The sequence below is a fragment of the Pelodiscus sinensis genome, chromosome 14 (genome assembly GCF_049634645.1).
Source record: "Pelodiscus sinensis isolate JC-2024 chromosome 14, ASM4963464v1, whole genome shotgun sequence".
Taxonomy (NCBI): Eukaryota; Metazoa; Chordata; order Testudines; family Trionychidae; genus Pelodiscus; species Pelodiscus sinensis.
Window position 1 is genome coordinate 35,391,007 of NC_134724.1, and position 27,440 is coordinate 35,418,446.

Here is a 27,440-nt window from a genome sequence, read left to right on the forward strand (position 1 = left end):
GGATGTGAAGTTCTGGGGTTTGTTTCTTCCAGAAGAAAGTTGCGTATGAAAACTGTAAAAGTGAAGGGAGTACCTGTTACCGCAGGAGGCTCTCGCTTGTGCCTAACACCGGGGAAGGCAGCACCTAGGCACCAGCCCGAGGGTGGGTTAAGAGGGGGCTTATTTACAGATGCAAGTGACTGTCAGTTTGGAGGTTAGGAGATGAAGCTGGTTTTTTAATACTTCTTGGGAAGGGGGGAACTTGGCCTATCAAGGGGCCCTTTCGGGAGAAGCGCCCCCCCGGGATCATGTAGAGGTGTCTGCCGTTTTGATTTTGTTCTTTGTTCGAGAGCCATTGGAGTCAAGTCTCCTTGTGCTGGAGCTCCCTAGGGAGAGGGCGGGCGTAAAGCGTCCGGCCCCTGACTGCTTGTGGGTGAACGCTGCCCAGGTCTGGGAAACGTTAGGGGAGTGAAGTGTCCACCAGCCAGCGCTTTGGGGAAGGCGCTTTCCTCGGGTGGGTTGTTATTTCTCCAGGGAGCTGAGTATCCTCAGTGGTCTGGAGAAGGGGAACAATGAACCCCCTTTGGTTAATCCCTCGTGTTCAGCACAGGGAGGGGTTGGCTACATTAGTGTAGCCCCTCCATGCCTGCTGTGCCATAGTGCTACCACTGCCCCTCCCCATGCACCCTGCACTTGTGCAGCAGGGCAACGTTCCATTCCCTTTGGGGGAGGCAGCCTCCCCCAGAGCTTTGTGCTGCTGCCCTGTTCCCCTGCATCCCAGTGGAGGCAGCGGAAATCATCCGGCACCTGGTTGTGCAGCCTGTAAAGACGAGTCCGATGCTGTTTGTCTTGGTATGCGGAGAGCCTGAGAGGCAGGCGTGTGCGGCGCGCTGGGAGACTTGTGGAGTCTTCCTCTGGGCCTGCTTCGCCGCTCAGCGTAGCACGACTAGACGTCCAGCCTCCTGGGCAGAGCTGCAGCAACAGTTCATTGCGCATTCGCAGTGTTGCTCCTGCACGCACTGAAACCTTGTCCCTTGTGGTCCAGGCATCCCCCGTGGTCACTGTTGTACCATGTGGCTTTCAGGCAGCTTTGATCTTTCCAGCTACATCACACGTGGGGGAGGGTCAAAGGTCTGACCTGAATTACTGGAGGGAGTGTCACCTTCTTTACTTGCCTCGCTAGTTTGGGGCTGCGGATTTCCTCCCCTTAAATGCTGCCAGGAAAGTAATTGTATGCAGTTCACTGCCTAAAGGGCTTGTCAAATCTCTTCTTTCTTGGCTGGCTCTTAATCACGCTGGACCTGTTGATGTTGCTAAAAGTGCCAAATTACTACTGGCTATGAGGAGAAATATTAATCCTGGACCGAACCAGGGCTCGTCCTGAGAGATTGAGCCTTCCACAGTTCCTGGAGCATCCTTGAGTCCTGTTCTAGCAAAACAAACTTAACTTCCTTTGCTGCTTTTTGAATTTTGCTGTGAGCATTGGCCGTGCTTAACGTTCGCCCTTCAGGGAGTCCCTGCTAGGTCTGGGCTGGTATTGACTCACTTCAAGGCTTCTGTTTGGTGCCTTTCCTAGGGCAGGTTGATCTCTTGCTGAAGTCGAGCAGCTATTCTGAGTTAAGCAGTTGTAGCTACTGCTTAGCTCTTCAGCAGTTGTGTGCAGAGCAGCCCATTCCAGGAGGATACGAATTCTAAGTCGGGCATTTGTATTTGAAAAACCGAGTCCTGTCCCCGTGCCGCACAGAGTTGCTGTTCGGAACAACGGCTGGGTGCACGGAGCAAGGTAAGAGGGAGGCTGGGCAGAGACTTCCTGTCTCACAAGGAATGTATCTGAGTAGTGCCCCAACCTAATCTGGGGAGCACTGTTGAATGTAGCCTGGCGAGGCGACAAGCAGCTGTTTCATACCCTGCGGTGTAGGAATGGGGGGAGGGGCTTTAGAAATAGCCCTGCTCTTATAGCCTGGGACCGCTTGGTATCTAGGCAGCACAGCCAGGACTTTGCGGCATAAGGTCTTGTTAAAGGACATCCCCTGCCAAACTGCACAGAACTCATCTACCTCATGAGGGTGAGACTACTGAACTGGATCCACTGGGGTGTGCTTCGTGGCCTTAGTGCTAACAGATGAGCAATGCCTGAACTCTCTGCTACCGTGTGTTTCTCTGCCAGGCTTGGAGCACCTACGCCTTGGGTAAAACACTCGCTTCAGCTTAATGCACTGGTGTCTAGTGACAGCAGCGTGAGGGGTTGTCTAAGCACAACCCAGGGTTTTTCCTCTGCCTCTCTCCTGCAGAGCAGCGTTCTGCAGCTCTTTCTAGCTACTGGTAAAGGGGGAAAAGACTAGTCCTGTGGCAGTACTAGAGCTGGCCCTCTAATTGCTGTGTCACCCTCCTTTAGCAAAGCAGAGCGGACTCTCCTAGCCACTGTAAGGAAGCAGCCTGCTGTTTGGCTCCAGTCCTGTATTACTTTACATGCTGCTTGAACTTGTCCAGCATGAAGGGTGGTTGTTCAGCTCTGTCTTGTGTGAACAGAGGGTAAGTTTGGAAGACCTAAGCAGCACAGGGATGTGATAACCTTCATGGTTTAAATGTGTGCAAGCCCCTCCACACCCCCTCTTCTGCTGCCTCCTTGTCCCAGGGGCAGGTGGGAGCCGAAACATGCAAGGAACCTGCTTCTGAGCTACCTTCCCGCCCGCCTTGGATATGCGGCTGGCGAGAGGGAGTTAGTGCTCATAGTGAGACAGCAGTGTGGGGAGAGCCAGCCCCCCTGCAGTTACAGCTTTACCAAAAAACTGCGTTTTAACATCCTTAAGAAAAAAAATACAAAGTGCTTCTTAAGATAATTCCTGCTTTCCCCTTCTGATACAGCTGGGAGGGCCTCAAAGTGGTGTTTTTAAAAAATTTAAGTGGTCAGTGGTCCTGTTGCCATGGACACTGGATGCAGCAGAGGAAAGGATGGGATTTTAATTAAGTGCATAGGCCCTGACAGTCTAGCATAACACCTCAAGTGCAATAAGGTGCTTGGGTAACATGTTCATATGTTAATTCTCCCTTCTAGAGAACAGGGGTACGGGCACTTGCTTTTCTTCTGACAAGCAGAGTTGTATTCTTGCCAGAGGAATGAAATCACTGGCCTTCTAGACCAGCTGCAGCTGGCTGCACACCCATGTGATTCTTGCCTCTGTCACAGCTACTGTAGGCATGTATGCCTTATGCTGGGGGCAGCAGAAAGGAACACAGCCTCCCCTGCCCGATTTGTCAGAGTGCTTCATTAAGATGGGAACATTTCCCCCAGCATGCAAGGACTCTGTAGCAAATACACAGGAGCTGACTGTCTAGGCCCAGGAAAAGCAGATGCTCAACTTTCACTGCTCAGCAGTAATCTCACAAGCCTCATTCCCTCACAGTTTGGCCTAAGGAAACAGGCCCCTTCTTTTTCAGAGGCAGTGTAAAGACAACTGCACCACAACTGTGTCATCAAGTCACTGCTTCAATCACAGACACAGTGTTTGTAATGATTTTATGCAGCCGCTGGGGCAATTCCAGCCTGAAATAAAGTGCAACTCTTCATGTGCCTTAAGTGAGTTATGTATATGGGGCGTACATTGTACTAGTTACTCTCCTGGGTATAACAGGTATGGTGCGGCAGACTCCACCCAGGAACAATACATGCACCTTCGATTGTTCTGGAAAGGTATTTACATTTCCCTGGCAATTATTTAACCACACTAGCACACCACAAACACTATCAGCCCACAGCCAGACTTGAAGATTTACAGGGCAGTACCTCTCCCCTCCCAGCTGCTGCACACTAGCGAATGGGGAAGAGAAAGCAAAGTTAGTCCAGTCCATGCTTAGAAACAAAAGATTGCCTGAGCCAGAAAAGCTGTAACATCTCACTCAGAATGATGCAGTTTTGTGGAGAAATATAAAACCACTCTTTATTATTTAACAGAAAAATCTGGCAGGGTGGGAGGAAAAAAAGGAATAGCTGGACACATTTATACAAGTAAATTATCAAACAATAAGAAACACTTTATTTTAACTTTACAACATATAAATATGAGACATCTGTGCTTTCCATGTAGCTTTCTCCTCCCCCCGCCCCTCCTCCCATGCCCAGGGTCCATATCACATTGCACCAGTACCTCTGAACTCCATGCTACAGGAGGGCTGCTTGGAGCCGCTACAGCAGAGGTCAGACTGATCCAGGAGTATGTTCAAATGCAGCAGGCATCCCCACACCCACCCCTCTGTCATCTGCTCAGGTCACGGTTCGAGACTCTACTACACAGCAGCCTTTCCTCAGGAGACAGGCCACTAAAGAATGGATGCAGCAGAGCGTCGGAGAATGTGATCCTCCTGGCAGGGTCAAAATCTAACATCCTTCTCATCAGGTCGAACAGCTGCATGTGCTCTGGTGAATCGTACAGCATGTAGCTCTGAAACAGACCGGTACAGAGGCAGTTTTAGAATAATGCAGGCAAATGTCTGGGGAAAGCTAGATACGCCCCTCCTCACCCAATAGTGTGGGCTGTTTAAAAAAAAAGTTTCCACAGTTGCCCCTTTTCTTCCTCAAAGCAAACCTAGATCTCCTCCCCTGGCTACAGCAACAGCTCAGGGAATATTGAGGGAAGTCTCTAACGGTTCCACGATTTTTTTTTTTAAAAGGAGGGATGGAAAGGTAAGCACCCCCCTTCCCGGTTAACAAGGGCCCAGCTAGACTCGAACAGCCTCCCTGCCTGGCTCACTGTGCCACAGGCGGGGTGTTGCTCCAGCAGCCCCTGGCCCGCACCACAACAGAAGGTATTTAAACACGTAGTGTAACCGGTTTAACATTTTAAATGAGATTTTACATGGTCCCCTAAAGGGACCAGAGACTCATGATTGTGTTGGCCAAACTTCAGGCCCTTAGTGAGAGCCACATCGAGCTTGATGTTTCTAATCCTGAAGCCTCTGCCACATCCTCGTCTATCAGACCAATTCGTACCCAGTGGAGCACCAGACTAATCTGACTGCCTCCCCGGGGTGAGAAGTCACACAACGCTCACTACTTGCCAGGGAGAATCCCTTGGGAGTGGTGGCTCTCTGGAAGGGATGCGCAAGACTTATCACCAGAGCATCTCAGTCTGTACTGTATTCATCACCCCACCCCCTGGAAGGAAGGGCAGAGCAGTAATAGGGGCACAGTGAGGCTAAGTGACTTGCCTAAGGCCATGGGAAGTAGGTAACTGTGCAGGGAAAAGAATCCAGGGATCCTGTGTTCCCAGTCTCTCTCCCTGACGACAGGACCAATTTTTGTCTCTAACACAGGGCTTCTCTGCCCAAGCTGGACCCCAACCTTCCAGCAGAGAAAGCCAAGGCTGCCAGGCCCAGAAGGGTTTGGAGGATCAGATTCCCTGTAAACCGGTGGCGCTCTCCCTGTCCTTTCAGTCCTCAGCAGCACAGAAAGGTTCCCTCTCCTGCCTCAGAAGGGTAAAGCTACAGACACAAGCCCTCAGCTTCCTTTAGGATTAAAGGTGGAGGAAGAGTAACCAGTGCATCTTTCCACAGACGAGCTGGGAACCCTTTTTCTGTCAGGGCTACTGGCCCACAGAAAAATCAGTGAGGACCCCACACAAGCAAAGAGAAGAAAAAATCCTCAACTCCCCTGAAGTCAGGGTCTCAATAACTGTTCTGGGAGGTCCAGGGCTATTTGATTTTGTGGGGCCCACTAAGCTCCAGGGTGGGGCCAAAAAGAGGGGTTCAGAGTGTGGGAGGGATTGACGGCTCTGACTGGGGGTGTGGGTTTTGGGGTGCAGGAGGGGACGTGCGGGTTCTGGGTGGGAGTCAATGCTGGAGTGGGCTCAGGCCTGTCGTGCGGGCTGTAGGAGAGAGAGACTTAGGATGCAGGAGGGGGCTCAGGACTAGGACAAAGCTGGGGTGTTGTGCGCTTACCTGGGGCCCCTCCCCTTTGGTAGTGGGGTGTGGGGGAAGCAGATGGATAAGTGAGCTGCAGCTGCACAGCCCTACACTCATCTGCAGGCTCCTGCATACGTGGAACCAAGCTACCACGCTACCAATCCCCCATGTCATTTAGAAACTGACAGCAGCACCCGCATTTCCAGCCAGTGCCATCTGCGTCTGTCACTCCACGAGCGTGCCAGGGGACGCTGGATCGGAGCGAGGGTAGGAATCCCAGCGCTGCGGCAGAGCTGCCCCAGAGCTCCACGTAAATCCGATACCTGCAGCGGCTTGCAGTTCTCCTGGACGTATCTTCCATCTGACGTGTTCTCATCCCACACCAGGCCCCCCTTGTGGAAGTACTTCTGTTTCCTGTACAACACAAGGGAGTGGTCAAGAGTCTCATCTGGAATTTGGAGGCGCACACCGATGGGGTGTGCGTAGCCTCACTGCAAGACAAGGCACCGGCACCAAGACTCAAAGCCAGCCCGAGCGATCAGACAACACCCCAGAAAACGACATGCTGGGAATTCAACCAGCCCAACCCACAATCAAGGTGCTATTTAGAAGCTGAGCCTTGGTAAAGCCCAGAGAGATGATTTCTAGCAGCTAATAACGGGCTTGGACAAACCTCACACACAGCACTTGTCCCCCATGGATTTCAAAGCATTTTACAAAGACAGGGAAGTCTCATTTGCATCTCCGATGGGAAACACGGGTACAAAGAAGGGAAGTGGCTTGCATTAGGGTCAATGGCAGAAGGAGGAACAGAACCCAGGTCACCTGACTGGCCCGCCAGCTCGTTAGCTGCTGGACCATGCTGCCAGAAAACAATACGTTTCAGATGTTGATGCTGTTTGCTTTGTATTCAACATCCTTTCATTTCAAGTCTTCTCCTGACCCTACGGGCAACAGCCCGAGTGTTAGGGCTCTGAGGTGTGGCCCTCTACATAAGAGAGGGCACCCTGCTGCTACTACCGTCCCCAGAACAATGCAACAGCCGCTCGGCGCTCAGAAGCTGGTTCTCACCGGGTTTTGTGGATCATGTGAGATGGAATCGGCCCAAGGATTTTTTCCATCATTACAAGGTGCTCACGATTCTCATGAGTCTGCAGAGGAAAAGCCACTGGGTTATTCTCTTCGCCTTGAAACTCACACAGCGAACGGGGGGGGGGGGGGGGGGGGGGGGACAACAGCCTCATGAGAACGGCCACACTGGGTTACACCAAACGTCCATCCAGCCCAGCGTTCTGTCTGCCCACCGTGGCCAATGCCAGATGCCCCAGAGGAAGGGATCACAACAGGGAATCCTCACATGATCCCTCCCATCACCCACCTCCAGAGAAACAGAGGCTAGGGACACCATTCCTACCCATCCTGGCTAACAGCCATTGATGGACTTAACTTCCATGAATCTATCTAGCTCTTTTTTGAACCCTGTTAAAGTCCTGGTCTTCACAACATCCTCTGGCAAGGAGTTCCACAGGTTGACTGCGTGCTGAGTGAAGAAAAACTTCCGTTTGTTTGTTTTAAATCCGCAGCCTATTAATTTTTTTTTGGTGACCCCTAGTTCTTATATTGTGGGAATAAGTAAATAACTCCTCATGGTACCCAGGAAAATATAGGCCCAAATCCACAATGGTACTTGGGCTCCTAATCTCTACTGGATGGAAATGAGGAGCAAAAATACCATTGTTGACTTGGGCATCACAGTGTGACAGGAAAGGATAAAGCTTAGAGCGCTCAGGCAAAGTCACAAAGGCCTTATGAAAGTATACCTGAAAGAGTGTGAAGCCACGGTAATACTCAAACAGAATGCAGCCGATACTCCAGACATCACAGGGCTGTGCCCAGCCCAGCTCTGCAACGAAGAGGGAGAGAAATGACAGCTTCCAGGGACAAACGCCAAGCTCGAACACACACCTTAGCAGCGGCTTCTACTTTCCTTTTGAAACTACAGACCTAAAAGTCAGGTACACGCCCAGTGGATTTCTCTGGCGAGAGGACTGTACAGTCCTCTAGGGGTCAACAGTCCCCAAACGGAAAGAAGCCCCCTTTCCAGTCTGTGTGCTCAAGTGCATATTCGGTGATGAACTCAACTGGGGGGCCTCCCAGGAGCTTCTGCGTATTTACAGACAATATTTTGCATCTACGGAAGCATCATTTGTGTTTTGCACGGGATGCAGACCAGGTACGCTGGCTGAGCAGTGCCAATGCCCGTCTGGGGCCACGCCCAAACCTCTGTTCCCAAGAAACCCGGGACAACTGCAAGTTACACAGTTATTCTCAACCTTTTTTCATAAAGTACCCCCTTTCAAAAAAATTAAGTACCCCCCGTACCTAGTTTTCAGACACAAAAATTGTTTCTACCATTGCAACACATTTGTTTAAACAACTTAATCGTGGTCTGGAGGGCAATGAAATTTTTGGGTGTAAAAAGAACAAAAATAAAGCGCTGTAAAACTGAACACAAAAAATTCAGTTCTCCCCAAATGTCAGTTGTGCTGACGTACCCCCCAGACTTCTCTCAAGTACCCCTAAGAGTACTGGTACCACTGGTTGAGAAACTCTAGTCTGAATGACAGTGTGGAGACTGTTCCCTTTCTCCACTCCAGAATCAGGGAGTTTCCAGTCAGTTCTCTCGCAAAGCCTAACCCGTACCCTAATAAAGCCCTTGACCCAATTGTTTTGTTCCCCGCACCCCAGAAAAGTCACTCCACTCACCCAGAATCACCTCCGGTGGGCGGTAATGCCGAGTAGCAACAATAGTAGTGTGATGCTCATGGTCAAAAGTGGCACTTCCAAAGTCTGCCACGCGGATGTGTGTGTTCCTAATAGATTTCTCCTCACAGCTCTGCAACAGAAGGAATAGCCGTCAGGAGCCTGGGAGAGGCGGTTTCAGAGCAGGAATGAACTCCAGTATGACGCCTCTAGCCCAACAAAGTTCCGCACCCATGTCACCCGCAGTAAAAAGGGCTATCCAATACAGAAACGTCGCCTTCCTTCAGAGATCCTGAAACTAACTCAGGTAGCCATGTATACTGCCTTTTACAGACTAGACTGTCAGGAACAGACTGTCTCCCATGTCCAAGCCATCTGCGATATTGGCCCCCGTGCTCAACCAGGGGATGGAGAAAAGAAAACACTTGGCTTGCCGAAAGGGGGGCCAGATTTTCAATCATTTCACCCTCTTGCCCAGAGACCCAACCTACCTTGGTCTCATTGTATAAGGTGTCGAAATCGGAATTCACAAACAGGATGTTTTCGGGTTTGAGGTCAGTGTGAGTCAGCTGGTTGTCGTGTAAAACTGCAAAGAGGGATGGGGACAGAAGGAAGGAGAGTTTAAGATTCAAGCACTAAAGCTTCCACACAGCTAGGTCTGTTACACAGGCCTCAGGAACACAAGACCCTCTGCCCAAGAGCAGTACTTTGAATCAGAATGCCGTGCGATGCATCGGGGCCCATGTCAGCTGTGTACCAAACAGCTTCATTGAGCGACACCAAATTCTCTTATTGCTCACTGTTTCACAACATGGTAACTGTTAAATACACATTTCAGGTATCCCATCATGTCTGCCCCATCCAGGCTACTGCAAGTCAGCTCTGTGTGAAGCTTCCAAGGTTTCAGGTGGGAATGGAGATGAATCCAGAAGCCATGTCCTCAAATCCACCTCCCCCTCTCTCCTGCAAAAACTTCTGACTCGCTCACCTGATTTTAAATTCCTCAGCGCGCGGAAAGTGAGACTAGCCAAAACGTTCAGCACTCTTAACAGGCATGTAAAAACAAACAGACACTTCGAAAAGCATACACTAGCTGGCGAGTACAACTCACCTCATGGCTGCAGACAACCGTGGCAAAGGAACCTGGGTAACTTACATCTCAAGGCATGGCAGAGCTGATACGCCATGTGCCGGATCTGGGGGAGGGGATATGGCTGAAAGTTATTCTCCTTCAGGAATTCAAAAGTGTTCTTGCCCAGAAGCTCAAAGGCGATGCACATGTGGCCATGGAAGTTGAACCAGTCGGACATCAGGACACACAAGCTGGGCCGAACGGAGAAGAACGTTAAGGATTCCCGTCCCTCCCGCTCGCCAAGGGACGAGCACACAAGCATTCAGTTAGCAGCACAGCCGTGTTTCTCCCTAAGCACCCTGGGATTCACCTTCTCAATCACCAGACACAGCAAGGACGTAGGTATCCCATTGTAAGCAGCACAATTCGTAGGGGATGAAGGTGGAAGCGGGCTAATATTTCACTATATAGAACATAAGAAAGGCCACATTGGGTCAGGCCAGCGGTGTGCCCAGTCTTCTGACCGTGGCCAATGCCAGGTGCCCCAAAGGGAGTGAACAGAACAGGGAAACATCCAGCAATTCCCTCCCCTCCCCGGCCCATTCCCAGCTTCTGCCAAACAGAGGCCAGGTTGCTCGGGACGCCAGCCCTGCCCATTCAGGCAAACAGCCACTGATGAACTTATCCTCCACGAATGGATCTAGCTCTTTAAAGAACTGGGTTTCGTTAACATGGAAGGATAAATCAACCCAATTCCCAGATATTTAAATGGTCGATAATTACATAATCAGGGACCTAGGAATAAGAGTCACAATTCACCCTAAAAAGCCCCAAACCCCAAGGCTGGGCAAGGGGGAACACGACACCATTTTCTAGGTAGACAGACAATAGGTAAAGTTTCCATGCTCTTATCTCACGGTGTCCCCCCCACGACTCTGCACAGATCCTCCCCCCAAGTTGTGCTCAAGAGACGAGATGGGGAATCCCAGCGTATCTAAGCAGCAGCAAGTTCTGTGCAAGAGACCAAACTTACTATTTGTTGTCCTTGTCTCTCTCTCGGATTTTCTTTAGGACGTTAATTTCCAGTCTGGCTGCTTCGCGGTATTTCCCCACATTTCTAATAATTTTCAGCGCCACCTGGGCTTTGCCTCTGCAGAGGGGAAGAGGACACAGGACTGGGTCAGAGGTGGAGTGGCTCCGACCACCTCGGCAAAGAACTGTCAGTATTGGGTCTAGAGAAAAACCAGTTGCCAGTTTCTCGGAGTGTCTTAGTCAGTTCTTTCTGGGATAGGGAACAAGAAAATGTCTCTCCAATAAATCCTGGGGTGAGGGAGGAGATGGCAGCCCCTTTTCATTCCCTCCCCAAATCGGTTCTCACTCAGGACCACTCAGTGGGGCAAACCGCAGCTGCCCATCACTGTACTAGTAAGTTATGCCCTGCAATTGACTGCTGCCTGTCACTGGGAAATGCAGCTTGGGAAAAATCAGGGTCCAGGAGAATCCACCACCACTGGTTCACCTGCATTTCCTTCCACCAGAGGCAACTAAAACCCGGTTCCCAGTCACCGGCCCAAGACTCGCACTGTCCAAGTGACGCCTTATTCCACAGGCATGGGGAGCCCCTCAAATATCCACCAGACAGGAGAGGGGGAAAATGATCCCCTGGGACTGCTGGCCTCACCCCTTTGCCTTCCTCATCCTCCTCCCTGGCATATATGGGACTCTCTGCGGTGCAGCTCCAAAGGACTGAGTAGTGGGATTTCACAGGGCGCGAGAGAGGGACTCCACTCGTGCGAGCTCAGGAAGGGGAAGGGTGCTTTCCTCCCAGTCCTGTTCGTGACTAAGTTCTTTGGGACAGGGACTGTCCTTTCTGGTGTGTGCAAACAGTCCCTAGACAATGAGGTCCTGGGCCGAGCGCACTTCAGGAACATACAGATCAGTGGCCCAGTAAAGGGAGGGTGAAGCTTGCACATTTTGCAATAAGCTGCATACAAATCACCCCCAAAGCCTTAACTCTGCCCCAAGAGGAAAAAGCCAGAAGTCCATACTTTGGGGGAAGGGATGATCAGATATTTCATTACACTAAATGGTCGTCCGGAAGTGGTTGTACATAAAACTCCATTGGTCCGGCACTCCTGATGGTCCGGCACCATCAGGAACCCGGAAGTGCTCCGGGCAGCCGGACAATTTGAGCTGCTCTGCGCACGGCTTCTGCGATTCAGCGCTGTTGAAACTGACCAGCAGCTGAATCGGGGAAGCCGGGGGCAGAGCAACTGGGGTTCTGATTCCAGGAAAACTGGGGCAGAGCAGTTCTGCCCCGGGCTTCCTGGAGTCAGCCGCTGATCAGTTTCAGTAGCGGCTGACTTGGGGACGCCTGGGGCAGAGCAGCTGGGGTGCTGCCAGGTTGGTCCCGTAGCACCGCCCCTCAGCGCTGCGGAACCAACCTGGCAGCACCCCAGCTGCTCTGCCCCAGGTGTCCCCAAGAGTAGCTGGGGTGCTGCCGGGTTGGTCTCACAGCGCCGAGGGGAGGCGCTACCTGACCAACCCGGCAGCACCCCAGCTGCTCTGCCGCAGGCATCCCCGATTCAGCCGCTGCTGAAACTGACCAGCAGCGGCTGAATCGGGGATGCCTGAGGTAGAGCCGGACTATCAGAAGGGGGGGCTATGAGGGGTCTGGGGTGGCATAATCTGGCACCCCCTGGATCCTAAAGGTGCCGGATTATCGGAAGTTTACTGTAATTCTGCAGTCGTAACTGGGCTGTAACAACCCTCCCCAGCTGGGATATATACACAGCTTGTTTCCACTGGTCAAGCCACACCCTGCTACATGTGCAGTGGACAGCAGGGAGGTTAGAGTTCAGTATCAGCTAACTGGTTAAACTGACAGCTCCTGGGGTAGGGGGTTCGCTGGGGCAGCAAAGGCTCCCCAGCAGTGGGGCCGACGGCGTCGCTGGGGGCTCTGCAGTATAAAGCTCACATACGGTTACGCTTTACCCTGCGGAGCCCACAGTCCGTGTGACTGCTAAGATTTTCAGTGGTTACCGTTTTAACCGACTTTTCCCATCCCTAGCTCAGAGTGGTTTCGAAGTAAAGAGGTGGCAGTCACATTGGGAGGAAGGACGGTAGCCCGTTGGCAAACCAGGGAGGGGCACCTAATGGAGCAGAAAGGAAAATCAACCAAACAACAGCTAAAGGGGAATTTGCTGATCTGCCCAGTCTGCAAGAGAGGGTGAGGAGTGGAATCCCACGGGAGGTAAACTAATGCTGAACAACCACTTCTGATGGAGCTGCAGAAAGCCACAGACCAAGATGTTCTCCTGTTGTAATCAATCAAGTCCCTCAAGTGACTCCCTCCCCACCCACTTTGCTAGGGACTTCTTTTTGAAGGGACAGGAGGAGCTTGTGGCATCTACCCTACACAGACCCCCAGGTTCAGTGCCGCCAAATGCTGAATGTGGAGGAGCTAGGGAGAGAAAAGGAAGATCACTTAAGGACAGGAGAAATCCACCCCCCTCGGCGAGGTCTGACTGGTACGTGATCGAGAAGGGACTTGGGGATAGCATACCTGGCATGGTCCACGCACTCCACAACTTTGCCAAAAGTGCCTTCGCCTAAGCTGCCGACAATCTCATCTAGGAGAGAAAACAAGAGCGGATGTGAGCTTCAAGAACCACACTGGCACGAGGTCCTGCAACTTCACAGCATTCACATCTCAACAATGCATCTCACTGCTACACTCTTTAAAACAGAAGTGTCTATTGTCTGCCTCAGGCAATTACTGGTCAGCCCATTTATAAGCAATAAACACTAGAGACCCCTCCAGGACAATAAGAGAGATCTTGTCTAACATGGGGATAGAAAGTAGAGAGGTAAAGTTTTACGAAAGGTGGCTGTACATCGCTCTTGGAGCCAATCGCCGATTCTGCACACCAGGTGACCTTCCTTGTCATCTTCCACGCTCCTGCTGCGTTTACTGCTCTGTTGGCTTCTCTGCACACACCGCCCCCCGAAACGGCATCCGACCAATCGCACACAGCGGGCAGTTCCGATTGGCAGATTGAGTTGTCATTCAAAGATGGAGATGACGAAGCGTCGGTGGTTGGATTTTCCAGATCCCCGCATTTCATAAGGCACACAGCATATATAACGATAGGGATATTGCAAGGGACACGTCAAGACACAAACTGACTTCAAAACAGAAAAGTAAAAAACAGCTACAGGTATGTAAAGAACTGTCTCATTAGCTACAGTGTCTGATGCAGTTGCGTCTTAGCGGGAAGTGCCACCCTCTTCTCTGGAAGGGAGCAGCAGCTGGGTTGCTCCAGTCACTGGATTCATACAAGCATTCCCCCGTTTGGCCACAGAGGAGCAGCTTCCTCTATGGAAATAGAGGACACTGCCAGCGGCGCAAGAAGAGCGAGTGCTTGCCAGTCACGTCAGTTTCTCCAGTGGCAGGCTGCCGATGGGTAGAGTACACAAGTCAGGTTGGTCAGGCTGTCCAGAAGAAGCCAGACTAGCACTCCCTTTGTGAAGTTGGTCCTGCTTTCTTTTGTAGGTCTATTAACATCTCCAGCTAGCCCAGGGATTTGCCTCACCCCTGACCTGATCCTATCCAGCCCTTCCCATCCCGATGGAAGCAACTACAGAAATGATCCTACAGCTGCATGCCTGAATGGACCCATATAGGCCAGCGTCATCTTCCTTCCTCTGCAAGAGATTTAAAGCTTGGAAGAATTCTAGCAGCAGGGTAGCTAAGTCCCTGGAGAGCCTTAGAGCTCATAGTTCCTAGCCTGCTACAGATAAGAGCTCACAATCAAGCCCATCGCTACTAGCTTCTACTGGAAAACCAGCCGAACATTTCCGGAGGTTCCTTCCCACTAGCAGAAACATCCCCACCAAAGCCAACAACTCTTCTCTCGAGTCACTGAACTTTTCTATTGAGTCCCTCAAAAAAGAGTGTAAAATTAGTTACATTCTATATAGCGAGATACGGTAACAGGGCTCTAAACGTCCACATCTAAACTTCCTAATATGTGCTTTGCCATACTCCTTCCCCCCACAAGTCAAGAAGAATGAACTATAGACAAAGTTTAAGAGATCATCTGAAATGGAGAAAAAGTTTCAGAGAGTACGTGAGATAGCTGAGAGACTTCACAACAGAGAGCAGAGATCCGGAACCTGCACACTCCCGCCACAAACACGCAGTTGTTATCGGAGCATATCAATTGTTTAACCTGGGCATTAAAACTCAATCAAATCAGCTGGAAAAAAGGAGGAAAGTGATGGGCCTTTAAGCGTTCCACACCATGCAAGTATCCAGTTTAGCACAGGGGTTAGAAATCACTTTGTTTAAACTATATAAAAGAAACACACCTGAGTACTGTAAATAGTAACGTGGTGCTTACTAGAGTATGATAGAGGCGGTAAAGTTAAAACATTTGGATGAGTACCTCCCAACACTTGCAAGTCACTCCATTGTCTTGGGATAACCCGCCCCCCCCCCTTGCCACAAGTTGATTGTTAACCATCACGTAACTAGGAGAGGGAGGTTGTAGTTCTTTTCAGTCAGAGAAAGACATTAACAGTGATACTCTCAAATACAACTCCAGTCCAAGGGAACTTGTGACAACAGTCAAACAGGGTTGCCCTCTCAGGCAGGGGATTTTCTCCCCAATATTGTTGGGAAGAGGTTGATAACCGGAGTGCTAACAGTGCTGAAGAAAGGGTTCGACACAGCTGACTCGTCCTAAGGGGCACGAGATTCTGTCACAATTAAATAAACACATCTGCACTGGAGCACCTTCTGCTGTCAAAATGTATCGAGATCGACTCCGGCAGACATTTCAGTGTGCAGCAGAAGTGGAACCTTCAAGCGAATACAAGAGGACGACACACAACCATGGTGGATGCTGCAACAGTGCAGGCCTGCATCCACGAATTCCCCTTGTAACTGTGCAGGCAAGCGCTCCATCTGGTTTTGCTGCACTTCCCCCGCCCACCCGCACCTTGGGAATCTAGGCTTTAGTCCAGATGCTAGGAATGGCCTGTCAAAATGAACAGCTATTAATGCTTCCAGTTTAAAGACACAGTGAAGTGGAACATAATCAAGAACAAACCCGAAGAGGGATTAGAGGTACTCACCCAGTGTATTCAGAGCTACAGAAGGGAAAAAAGTTAAAACCTGAACAATCCTGAACTCATCTGGATGCTACTCACCGAGGAGGCACTGCTACAAGACCTGGTCCTGCGCTTCCGGCAGCGATGCTGGTGCTTCCTTGTTCGGTGGTGCTCTCTGTCCCGTGATCTCCGGCAGTGGTGCGAGCGGGTAGAGTAATAATCCTCTCGGAAAGAAGGGCTTCGGTCTTCAAACCTGTAGTTCTCGCTCTCCCGTCTGTCTCTGTACCTCCTTTGGTAAGGCATCCTCTCATGGCTGCATTACAAACAAGAGCCCACTTACAAACCTGGGAAGGCAGACCACACCGCACAAAAGGCTAGGCCTGCTCTTGTTCCTCACTACCCCGCAGAAAGCACAAGGGTAGCAGACAGGGATGTAAAAGCCCATTCAAATAGTTAACTGATTAAAATTATATTGTTGCATCCATGGCAGCAAATCTAGTTCTGAACTGAATCTTGATCTGGGAGTTTGCACCAAATCGCGGGACTTTTTGGTCATCAAGCCAGTCAGATGGAAGGGATGTCAGACGCCAACTGGCGTTCTCTCCTTTATTGGAAAGAAGGCACAATATGCCCATTTAGAATATAGTCCTTACCAGTTCTATCTGCATAGTCCTATGCGCCTCATCACCAGAGCGAGAAAAAAATCCTCAACATCTCCGCAGAGGGAAGAGGTTTTTTGTTCTGTTTTTAAACAGATGGGGAATCCCAAAAAGACTAACTGATTTGCACAGGCGGTTAGATAATCCCAGTGTAGCACAATGGGAATTTAACCCCACGATTGCCGCCACCTTCATACCATCCTTCCTTTCACTGACAGTTTGAGAGACTAGGGGCCTTCGTTCAGTGATAAAGCAGGTGCTGCGTGCTCAGCACAAGCACTTCCCATAACCCTGCACATCGTGACCAGAAAGGGATTACCGCTGTGGGCCAACAGGACTTTTCAGTCTCTAGAGTCTAGTCAGTCCCTGGTCTCTGATGACTGACCAATAATGCTAGTTATACCTAAAGATTTCAATGTGGCTCAAAAGCTTGTCCCTTTCCAACAGAAGTTGGTCCAACAAGAGAAATACTTCACCTACCTTGTCTCTCCAGTATGCTGGGACTGGCACAGCGACAACACGGCATAAAGATGCAGCATGTTTAGAGTAAACTTTAGGCTAATTTAGTAACATAAGTAGACATTTATACTAATTGCAAAAGGATGCTAGATCTTCCACCTTTATTAGCTACAAACTTCTTCTCTTCCACAATTTATAAACTGAAGCCTCAACCTCAGTACAAAGTGTTTCCATTTTTAAACAGAACAATAAAATAACGTTACTATGTTTTTAAAAAGGGGTTGCACAAACCTGGTTGAGCATCTCCTGCTAGACCAGACTGCTGTGATCCAAACAGTGAACCCCACTGTGACACATGGGCAGAAATGATAAAGCAATGTGCAGGCTAACTGACTCAGATTTAACCTTTAGAGACACACTCAGAGATAACATTCGTATTTGTGTGTTTGCATATATATTGCTCGAATATAATCAAACAGCTCCTGTCACTGTAGTCTGTTAATTCAGTGACATCGCTATATTTCCTGTTCAATTAAATATTCGTATCGCTGTCTTGATTTCTCTTTGAAGTACACAGCAAGTCACCTGCAAATAGTGGGAGCTCGGTAATAGCTACATGATTAACGTAAGGCGATTGCCTGTGAGAAAATAGGTTACCTCAAAAGTCTATTGTTCAACCAAGAACTGATGCTGTCAAGAGGCTGCAAAATAGCTCTATAAAAACTCTTGGGACCTGAGCTTTTCATCTCAGATCTGCATAAGCTTCATTCAGAAAAGTTTGAGATGCAAGACTGAGGCCTCCAGTCCCACCTGGACTGCCCTGATGTTGAATACTTGGCACCGAACTATAACCTGATGAACTGATTCTGGAAAAGACCCTTTGCAGCTCTGAAGCTCACCATCGCTACTATAAAACTGACCTAAAAACTCTATTCATACCAGTATAGATTAACCACTACTCTCTCTAATACATTTACATTTAGTTAATAAGAACTGGTTGTAAGCAATCTGAAATATACAGTAAACTGGGAGGTAATAGGGCTAATCCTTTGGGACTGGCAGACCTTTTATATGAAGATGATTTTCAGTAATCCCCATCATAATTTTACTTGGCTGTCTGGGTAGGAGCCCAAGGCTGGGTTGCTTTAAGGGAACTGTGTTTGGCTTCTGGGTAACCAATAAGATATCAGGGAAAGTTATTTTGTTGCTGACTTGCTAAATCTAAGCATTAGAATAACCAACAGTTTTGGGAATTGCCCCATTTTTTACAGTTTGAGCACTCTCAATGTGCACACTCCCCCCCCTCTCCCCGAGACAGTGGTGACATCCATCTTCCCTTAGCTTGCCAGGGCTGGGCAAAATTTAGGCACTGTCTCAGGCTCTAGGCATATACTCCAGATGGGGGACCTCTGTGTCTCTTGGCACAGGAAATGCCATGGTTCAATGCCTGCTGCCCCCTACGGCCACTACACAAGCAAGCCCATCTCTTCCCCTTTCCAGTCCTGGTGTCTGAGTCCTGAGTGAATGTTCCCTCCCAACACCAGGAGTCTTTGTTCTGCTGGTGATGGTTTTGCACCCTCCACTTTATCAGCCCCGAAAGAGAATTTTGGCCAAACTGCTGAGGCAACCTCCCTCGCGCACCCAGTGTCGGATTAGAGCACCGTCATGAACGTTTAACAACTCTACTGATCAGGTCTCAGAAAAAGACATGCTATAGTCCTGTCAACAAATGTTTGCTTCCATAGGCACACAGAGGCATTTCAGGGTAGAACCATTTCATATCAACCAGAATTCAGAAGTCGCACATACAGATTCCCCAGAAGGTCATGGTGTATGTTACCGGGTGAGAATTCAGTGGTTAGGTAGGAAAGCTTGAAGTCCATAAAGACAAAGGTCAGTTTATTGCCCTTTCACATCCACATTCAGCGTGTCTCATATTTTTAAAGATTGTTCACGGCATTTTTGATGTGTAGTCAACCACAATTTGTTGCCATTGAATACGTCCATAAAAGCATCATAATTTGGGTGGCCAACAATATTCTAGTTTGTCAAATCTCAGTTTTCTTCATTTTTCCCCCTTTGCCAACAAAGGGGCCAATTGTTGCCAAGTAGGATGGTGATTTCACTTAATTCATTAGAAGCTGGACCAAGACCAACTCATTTAACACAGGCTGCCAAATACATGGCAGCAACTGTAAATCACTACTGACCCTGCTTGAAACTGAACTAAATCTCAGGCTCCTGGAATTGAATGCAAGAAGGGACCCTCACACTCATCTAGTCTGCCCTCCTGTACATTGCAGGCCACAGAAACTCATCCACCCCCTCCTCTAGGAGGACCTCTGGGACATCCTCAAATCTTGGTATCAAGACTTCAAGAACAACAAAAAATAAAACTCAAAGGAAAGGTTAAAGAATTTAAGGATCAGCTTCTGAGTAGCCTTTGCACTAGCAAACTGTAGTTTGGGGCCAGGCAGACTGCACCTGTGCAGGCCACTATGTTTATTATGCTAGCTATCTTATTTCAGATGCATATTGTATACCTAGCACATCAGCACACAGCATTATCTGCATAGGTCAGTTCCAAGTCCCACAGTTCCCTGAACAGATGCTTAGCGGCTATGGTACATATATTTACATCTATGCATTATATTTGGTTTGTTCCAATGAATGCTTTGAACAAGGCTGGAGTTGAAGCAGGGCCAGATTAGGAAGTCACATTTGTAGCTGAATTAAAACAGCTCTATTTTTAAAATCCCTGTGATGGACATTTTAAGGTAACACTTTCACTCTACTTCAATAATTACATCTGGACAATTGCAGAATACAGCATGGTTTGACAGACGTAATTCACTCCTTGATATCAATACCGAGAAACACTGATTTCAGGGCAGAGAATTCTCCTTCATCGGTACTTAAAGAATCTCAGGCTACATCTACGCTACCACAATAAGCCGACCTAACATAGCTAGAGTCTATGTACCACGTAGGGTTGATAGGAAACTCTCTCCCATGATTTCTCTTACTTTTCTCATCCAGGGTAGAGTATCAGGGCTGACCAGAGAGTGGACTGTGATCCATTTGATAGATCTTCATTAAACCCACCAAACTGGCTGCAGATACATCACTCTCTGTTCCATTGATCCTGACTGTAGTGTAGATGTAGCCTCTGTATTTTAACAAGGTCTCTTAGAGTCAAAGATTTAACAAGAGGCTCAGACTCAAGTAAACCCATTTACTGCTATATCAAGAATGGACAATTTTGAACTATTAGCAGTGATCAGGAAATGAATGTTGTATCACCACCCAATTCTATTTCTGAAATCTGATTAGAATCTAAGAAACACATTAGAGAATATACTTAAAACAACAACAAATGGTCTGGTAGCACTTTACAGACTAACAAAACATGTAGATGGTATCATGAGCTTTCGTGGGCACAGCCCACTTCTTTAGATGACCGGATCACGAAAGTTGTTGTTCTAATCAGATTTCAGAAATAGAATTGGGTGGTGAAACAATATTCATTTCCTGATTTGTTGTTTTTCAAGTTTATCCTGTACAGACTAACTCAGCTACCGCCTGAAGCATTAGAGAATATGTCACCCACCCCTATATACCCACCCATTTTGGAGCAATGGCTCAGAGGAGAATCCCAGCCTCCGATTAAGCCAGTTCTCACCTTCTAGACCGCGATCTCCTTGGAAGATCCCTTTGAGGCTGATATCGCAGTCTTCCTTCATATTCTCTGCTGGGAGACCTTCTCCTTTTCCATTTGTGACTCATGTAAGTCTCTTGCTCAGGAGACTGATATCTATTACAGTGATGCATCTAGGAACATAAGAAAGGCACTTTACATAAAAAAAAATCATGTCCTCTGTCTATGGGCAAACATGTCTAGCTTCCTACACCCCGGTCTCCACCAACTTCCACACAGAGTTCAGGAGCTCCAGCCTTCCCTAGAACTAACTGTTCGCATTTTACCCTCATACAGTTTACTGCATACTAAGCGAGAAGTGTGAAAACAGAAACCATGCCCGAAGTGTTGGAGGACAGTGTTATAAAAAGTCATCACCAGCAATATTTAGAATTATAAGTTATAACTAAACAAAAAAGCTTCACAACACAAGCAGTGCAGGTAACCAAACACAAAACACATTACGGTAGCACCATCAACATAAAAATCACATTTTTCTAAAAACTTGTATACACTCTTTTGTTGAAATACTTCAAATGACTATAATGGAAAGAGGTTAGGAAAAACTTTTCCTTGTATTTTTTCCAGTTTGTTTGTTTTACAAGAAACTCTGTAATTTGTTTCATTATTTCCCCTGGATACCAGTTAGTTTACCCAGTTTCATGTGGTCTTTCACAAAAGCAAAAGGGCTGAGAATAAACAGGAAATGTGATTGTAAAATTACAGAAATTGGCAGGAAGACTCAGGAGTAGCTGAGGACCTGATGTTATTTTAAACTTTTTAAAACCCGACTAACTTAAAGTGTCCCTTTAATACAAGAGCACTGCTGCTCTGCTCAGAAAGGATAAATGATACCTAAATAATCAGACAAAGAAGGAACTTGGATGGCTTAGAGCATCTGTGACTAGATAAAGAACCTTTCACTTCTTGATCATAGTTAGAATCCTGTCTCTGTTAATATGGTGTGAAAAAAATCACTCCCTAAGAGCTCTTCACTGACATGCAAAACGTTGCACTTAGCCCAGTGTCTAGTGAACTGGGATTTCTACTTAGGGAATCTTCAACATATGTATTAGAAAGACAAAGTGAGATTTAAGATGTAGTGGCCAGAACAGAGGGATTGTCCAGTGTCTTCTCTCTGTCTCAGTGACACAAAGAGCAGCCATAAATCCTGGTTTACATATCATTATCTCATAGACACTAACCTGCCCCACTCTGTTCTGTAATCTAATTTGTCAGTTTTATGTGTGTTCACTTTTTTTGATTGTATCCCTTTGGTATATATGGTCATGTCAATTTTCTTCCACAATTTGATCTGAGGAAGTGGGTCTGGCCCACAAAAGCTCATCACCTAATAAACCATCCTGTTAGTCTTTATAAAGTGCTGCATAGTCCTGTCTTTTGTCACTAGCATAAGGAAATCCTCTAGTGGCATAAAGCAGTCATAGCAGCTCTTACATCCCTTGTTCAGATAGATGTCAGAGGAACCTGCACAATGACACCCACGTGCTCAAAAATATTAGTTGGCATTTCATAGTTTGGATAACTCTGGGTGCCTGCCAGCCCCAGGATCTAGGAATAGTGAGGGCAGCTTGGCTAGTTTACAGAAAATGGACCCAATCTTCTTTTAAGTGAACAATGAAATTAACTATCACTGTTACATTGGGAACTGAAACAAACTACAAACCTCTTAAGAGGCCACCATCAGATCAATTTAGGGCCAAAGTTTTATGATCAAACATTTAAATTTTGTATTTTATTTTTTTAAGAAAAATTCCAGTGAAACAATTCATTTGGATTTAAACCCTACAAGTAGATTGATTTAACCAAAGTGATTTAAGTCATCACAATTAATCTTGTTTTGCATTTTTTAGTTACTTTCCTTTAAAAAAAAAAAAAAGAGGTTTATTTATATCAACTGGTATAATTGTGAAAACAAGATGATTTGCAACCACATATGAAATTTAGTGTAAAGGCAATACTACTTTTTGCTAACCAGAGGGGATATGCTATACCTATTCACATTTATTTAGGCAATTATATAGCTTAACATATCATATTCTCAATTAATATGCTTTCCCCTAGAGTCTGTATATAATTAAAAATAGCGCCATTTAATTAACATGCGCGCTCGTGGCAACATTTTGGGTTAATTTACATGATTTTAATGAATAAAAAAATTAAGCTTTACCATGGGTAATAATGTCTTAATTAATTTTAAACATTTTTAAAAGAAAATGTATTTTAAATAAAATCTGATTTAATTATAAACAATTTTTAAAAAATTAAAAATAATTGATTTTTTTCTATCCTGTAGCTCTGTAACCATAACTCAAACACTGTAGAATTGGACTAATTCAATTAGAGCTGGAAAAGAAAATTAAATCTACTTTCTTTGGTAGAGAACTGCAGAAGGTATATAGTATAAATGTGGAAAGATGCCAGATTTTAAAAGCCCTCTAGTCTAGTTAAATAAATCAAGTTTTTATAAAAACTTATCTTCAGGGTGGACTGAACAAATCAAAGCAATTTAAATAATTTATTTAAATCACACTCAAAAATTGATTTAAATCAAGTTTCCCACTGATAGTACTTCATGTATTTATTCAAAAAATGGTGCAACACCTGATCACTAAAAACATGCAGTATGTTAATTTACAGCTCACCACAGCATTTAACTATATCTAAGAGGATATACTTTGTGTAGTATTTTTAGATACCTTGATTTTTATTAATTTAAGAAATAGTACATAATACTTATTACCTGTGTCAAGCTGCAGATGCAGCAGCAGTATATTAGGCATGGTAAGAGCTAAATCACACACACACCAACATGCACTTATTTTATTAAACTAAATCTTAAATGTTTGCAACTGCAGCAGTCTTCTGAGTTGCCAGCTGACGGCTGTCCTTAAAACTTTTTTATTTCAAAATGTATTAACTCTAACAGACAAGTCCTCAGAACTTCAACTACACAGTGTCCTTAAAACTTCTACAACTAGATCTCGTCTTCCCCACTGCCACCCTCATTTTGACGCAAATCTGATTCCAAGTTACCAAAAGGTTAAGACTGGCTGTGTTTAGAGTGCACTTAATTTTGGAATGAGTAGTCCTGCAGTACCTTAGAGACTAACAAGAATATATAGAATCATGAGTTTTCGTGGTAAAACCCACTTCACCAGAGACAGACTAACATGGCTGCCCCTCTGAGACTTAATTTTGGCATGAGCCCAACTGAAAACAAGTATAGGATAGAGTTTCTTTAGGAAAGCTGAGTTATGCTGAAGTAAAATAGGGAACAACTTATGGCATCGCCATTATGGTCTGTGACCATGACGTTCCAAAATAAGAGACATGCATTATGTAATATAAAATAAGAAAATGACACTCAGTGGCAATTGGCAACTCTAGATTTCTCTTGCTGCATTTTTCTGTACTTTAACTAAATAAACAAGCCACACGGATTAGCTAAGCTAAACCTTTTTCTTTCTAGCAATATCTAACATAGCAAACAACTTGGGAAATAACTTGTCAAATCACACTTATACTAAAAGGCATCGAGAGAGTCTCTTGGGGAATGATGCATTGCAAAGTTGATCCACATTGTTCTTCAGACATATCCACATCATTTTCTACCAATAAGCAGTTTTCCTTATGTTTCATTCTTGCAGCTAGGCCGTGCATCATCTAGCACTACATACACTTGACACGATTTCCTTGTTTACCCAGGAAACAAATTTCTTTAAAACATTTCCCGATAGGGTCTCTAGACACTCAGAAGTCATGACTGTTTTTCTGTAGCAAAAGTGTAGGGAAATATAGGAAGCTGTGTGTGCGTGCTGAATAATGTCTTCCCTTTTCCCTTCTGTACTGCCTCTGTCCTTTCCTATATATTGTGTGTCTGTCTTTAGACAATGTCTTCACTAACTCTGCATGCTTGGCCCAGGTCCACCACAGGGATGAAAGCGAGTAGTAGGTTAATCGGGTAGTCGAGAACTCAATCTGCCACACCCCCCTGATGCCTCAATGAGAGGCAGTTGGGGTGGAGGAGGGAGGGAGAACAGGAGCCGGTGCTGGGGGGAGCCAGCTTAAAAGCCAGTTCCCCACAGCACCATCTTCCCAGAGATGCCAGCTCCTCCCCTTCCCGCACTGCTGCTTCTATCAAAGGCAGCAGCTGGGAGGGAGGGTGTATGGGAGGTTGCCACAAAGCAGTGTCTGCTTGTGGTGGGCCAAGACTTGCTGCAGGCAGAGGCTGCTCCGGCAGCAGCCTGGGCCGCCATGAAAAAGGGCTGCTGGACCCGCTGCAAGCCAGGACTGAAGTCCTGGCTCATGCCAGTCCAGGACTGCTGCACCTCTGCATTTTAAATGTAGTAAGAGCCAAGTGGCAGCCCAGGCTCAGGCTCCTACTACATTTAAAATGTAGAGCTGCAGCAGTCCCTGCTCTGTCTCAGTTTGTGCCAATCCGGGACCTACCCCCGCTGTGTCTATGCAGTTTAAATGTAGTAGGAACCGGGCTACCTGCGCACCTGGCTCCTACTACATTTAAACTGCAGAGCTGCAGCGGGGGTAGATCCTTGACCTGCACGAGCCAGGACAGAGCGCCTTCTCTTATCAACTACATGGTTAGTTAGTTACCCATCTCAACATCCACATAAGCACAGAACAAAAACAATCCTATCCAGTCTGTGTCTGTCTTTGCACATAGCTGAGAAACAGAAATTGAAAGCCCAGAACTTTTCAAGAAGAGCTGGTTGCTAGGCTGGACAGACTAAAGTCATTAATTCATGTTTATGAGTCTATAAGTGTAGCATCTTTACAATAAGATTTAATTGTAACTTATTTTTAAATGAAAACATTAGTAGTGTTAATTTTTTACAATAATCAAAAATCCAAATTATTTGATGTGTTTAAAAAATAATTGATTTTTATCCACCCTGCTTATCTTTAACTAATGTCCCTGTAAAGAACAAAGCAGTCATATCTGGTTTCTTCCTCCCCTTGTACAGCTTTTCTAGATCTATTCTGCTGCATTATTTCTGCCTTATTTCGATCTTACGATTGAGGCACCATAAATCCCACTCTTTTGAGGTGAAAAGCCTTAACCAGGGATAGCAGTGTCTTCTACCATCTTATCATGGTGACCTCACATCTACCAGAAGAGATCTAGATAAACTTTCACTGGATCCATTAGCTCTGTTCTTTCTGATAGTAAAAATGGTGGCTAGAGAACAACACAACTTCGCAGAGGTTGAGTGTCAACCTTGTGATTGAGTGACTGAAGTAAAGACAAAAAACTGTTCAGCCTCCAAGACCACAGATGAACATTTTCCCTCCTTTCATCCACTAAATTCCCCATCCCCATCTCCAGTCTGCCAATCCTGCTAGACACAGAAACATCTCCCAAACAAGGAATATTCCATATTTCAGGAAACAGAGTGTTCCTCATTGCAATATGTTACAAAAAGGTGCAGTTGGTCATGATTTGAAAGCTGCAAAAAAGGATTTTGGTCTGTTTGCATCCCTCACAGGACTACAGCAATGAAGAGTTTTAGAGACACATAACTGACCATCCAAAATCAAAAGGAAAAACTATGTAGCACTTTAAAGACTAACAAGATGATTTAATAGGCGGTGAGTTTTCGTGGGCCAGACCCACGAAAGAAAGCTCATCACGTATTAAACCATCTTGCTGGACTTTAAAGTGCTACAAAGTTTTTCCTTTTGGTTTAGCAAGATTGGACTAACACGGTTACAGCTCTATTACCATCCAAAATCAAAGCCTTCCTGTCCCTCTCACCACAGTTATATTATTTCTACATATTCATCAGCAGACTGCCCCAAACCAGGGCACAGCTGTGAAACACAATGTAAATATCAAACCCTTTCACATCTCAAAGGAGCCAGCAGAGGAACTGGCGTCACCCTACAACGTACACAAAGCCTGGGGAGCGCCCCAGAGGCGGGGAGAGGCTAGGGGGCGCCCCAGAAGTGGGGGCCCAGCGCCAGAGGCGGGGAGAGGCAAGGGGGCGCCCCAGAAGTGGGGGCCCAGCGCCAGAGGCGGGGAGAGGCAAGGGGGCGCCCCAGAAGTGGGGGCCCAGCGCCAGAGGCGGGGAGAGGCAAGGGGGCGCCCCAGAAGTGGGGGCCCAGCGCCAGAGGCGGGGAGAGGCAAGGGGGCGCCCCAGAAGTGGGGGCCCAGCGCCAGAGGCGGGGAGAGGCAAGGGGCCGCCCCAGAAGTGGGGGCCCAGCGCCAAAGGCGGGGAGAGGCAAGGGGGCGCCCCAGAAGTGGCCCCTCGGAGCTGCTGGGGGGACACTCCAGAGGCGGGCTAAGGGGCGCCAGGGCCCCTCGCGGCGGTGGAGGCGGCGGAGGGACGCGCTCAGACCTGGGGCGGGAGAAGCGCGACTCGGCCCCCAGGCCCGTCCCGTGCCCCATCCGGGTCTCTCCCCTCCCCCACTCCGAGTTCCCGGATGTTGTGGGCCCCGCTCGCCCTTGCCGCCCCAGGGGGCGGCCGCGGCCGGACGCCCCGCACTCACCGTCCCTCGCCCCCTCAGAGCTGCGCTCGGCGGGGCCGCTCAGGCCCTGCGCCGCCGCCGCTGCTTCCGCTTCCGGCTAGAACCGCAGCGCGAGCGGGCACTCCGCAGCCGACTCCGCCAACCACGACAGAAGTTGCGCGCGCAGCGCCTCCCTGCTGACAACCCGTCACACCGGAAAGAGCGGCTCTTCCAGCCGCTACCTATGGCCCCGTTGCTCTAGCCACCCGCTCTATGCCCTTGGAGGACTCCTGTGCTGTCCCACCTT

At 47.6% G+C, this 27,440-nt stretch overlaps 1 protein-coding gene across 1 annotated transcript; it reads right to left on the minus strand.

Annotated features, from left to right (window-relative positions):
* Positions 1-2,807: 2,807 nt before the first annotated feature.
* Positions 2,808-27,336, minus strand: CLK3 (CDC like kinase 3). Its single transcript, XM_075897435.1, has 13 exons — positions 27,176-27,336; positions 20,630-20,778; positions 15,929-16,142; positions 13,609-13,702; positions 13,278-13,344; positions 10,746-10,862; positions 9,797-9,963; positions 9,132-9,226; positions 8,644-8,773; positions 7,698-7,780; positions 6,949-7,028; positions 6,201-6,291; positions 2,808-4,418 (listed from the first exon to the last, which is right to left on the minus strand). The coding sequence occupies exons 2-13, from the start codon at positions 20,776-20,778 to the stop codon at positions 4,233-4,235; spliced, it is 1,473 nt and encodes a 490-aa protein (XP_075753550.1). The 5' UTR covers positions 27,176-27,336; the 3' UTR covers positions 2,808-4,232.
* Between the last annotated feature and the right edge of the window lie 104 nt (positions 27,337-27,440).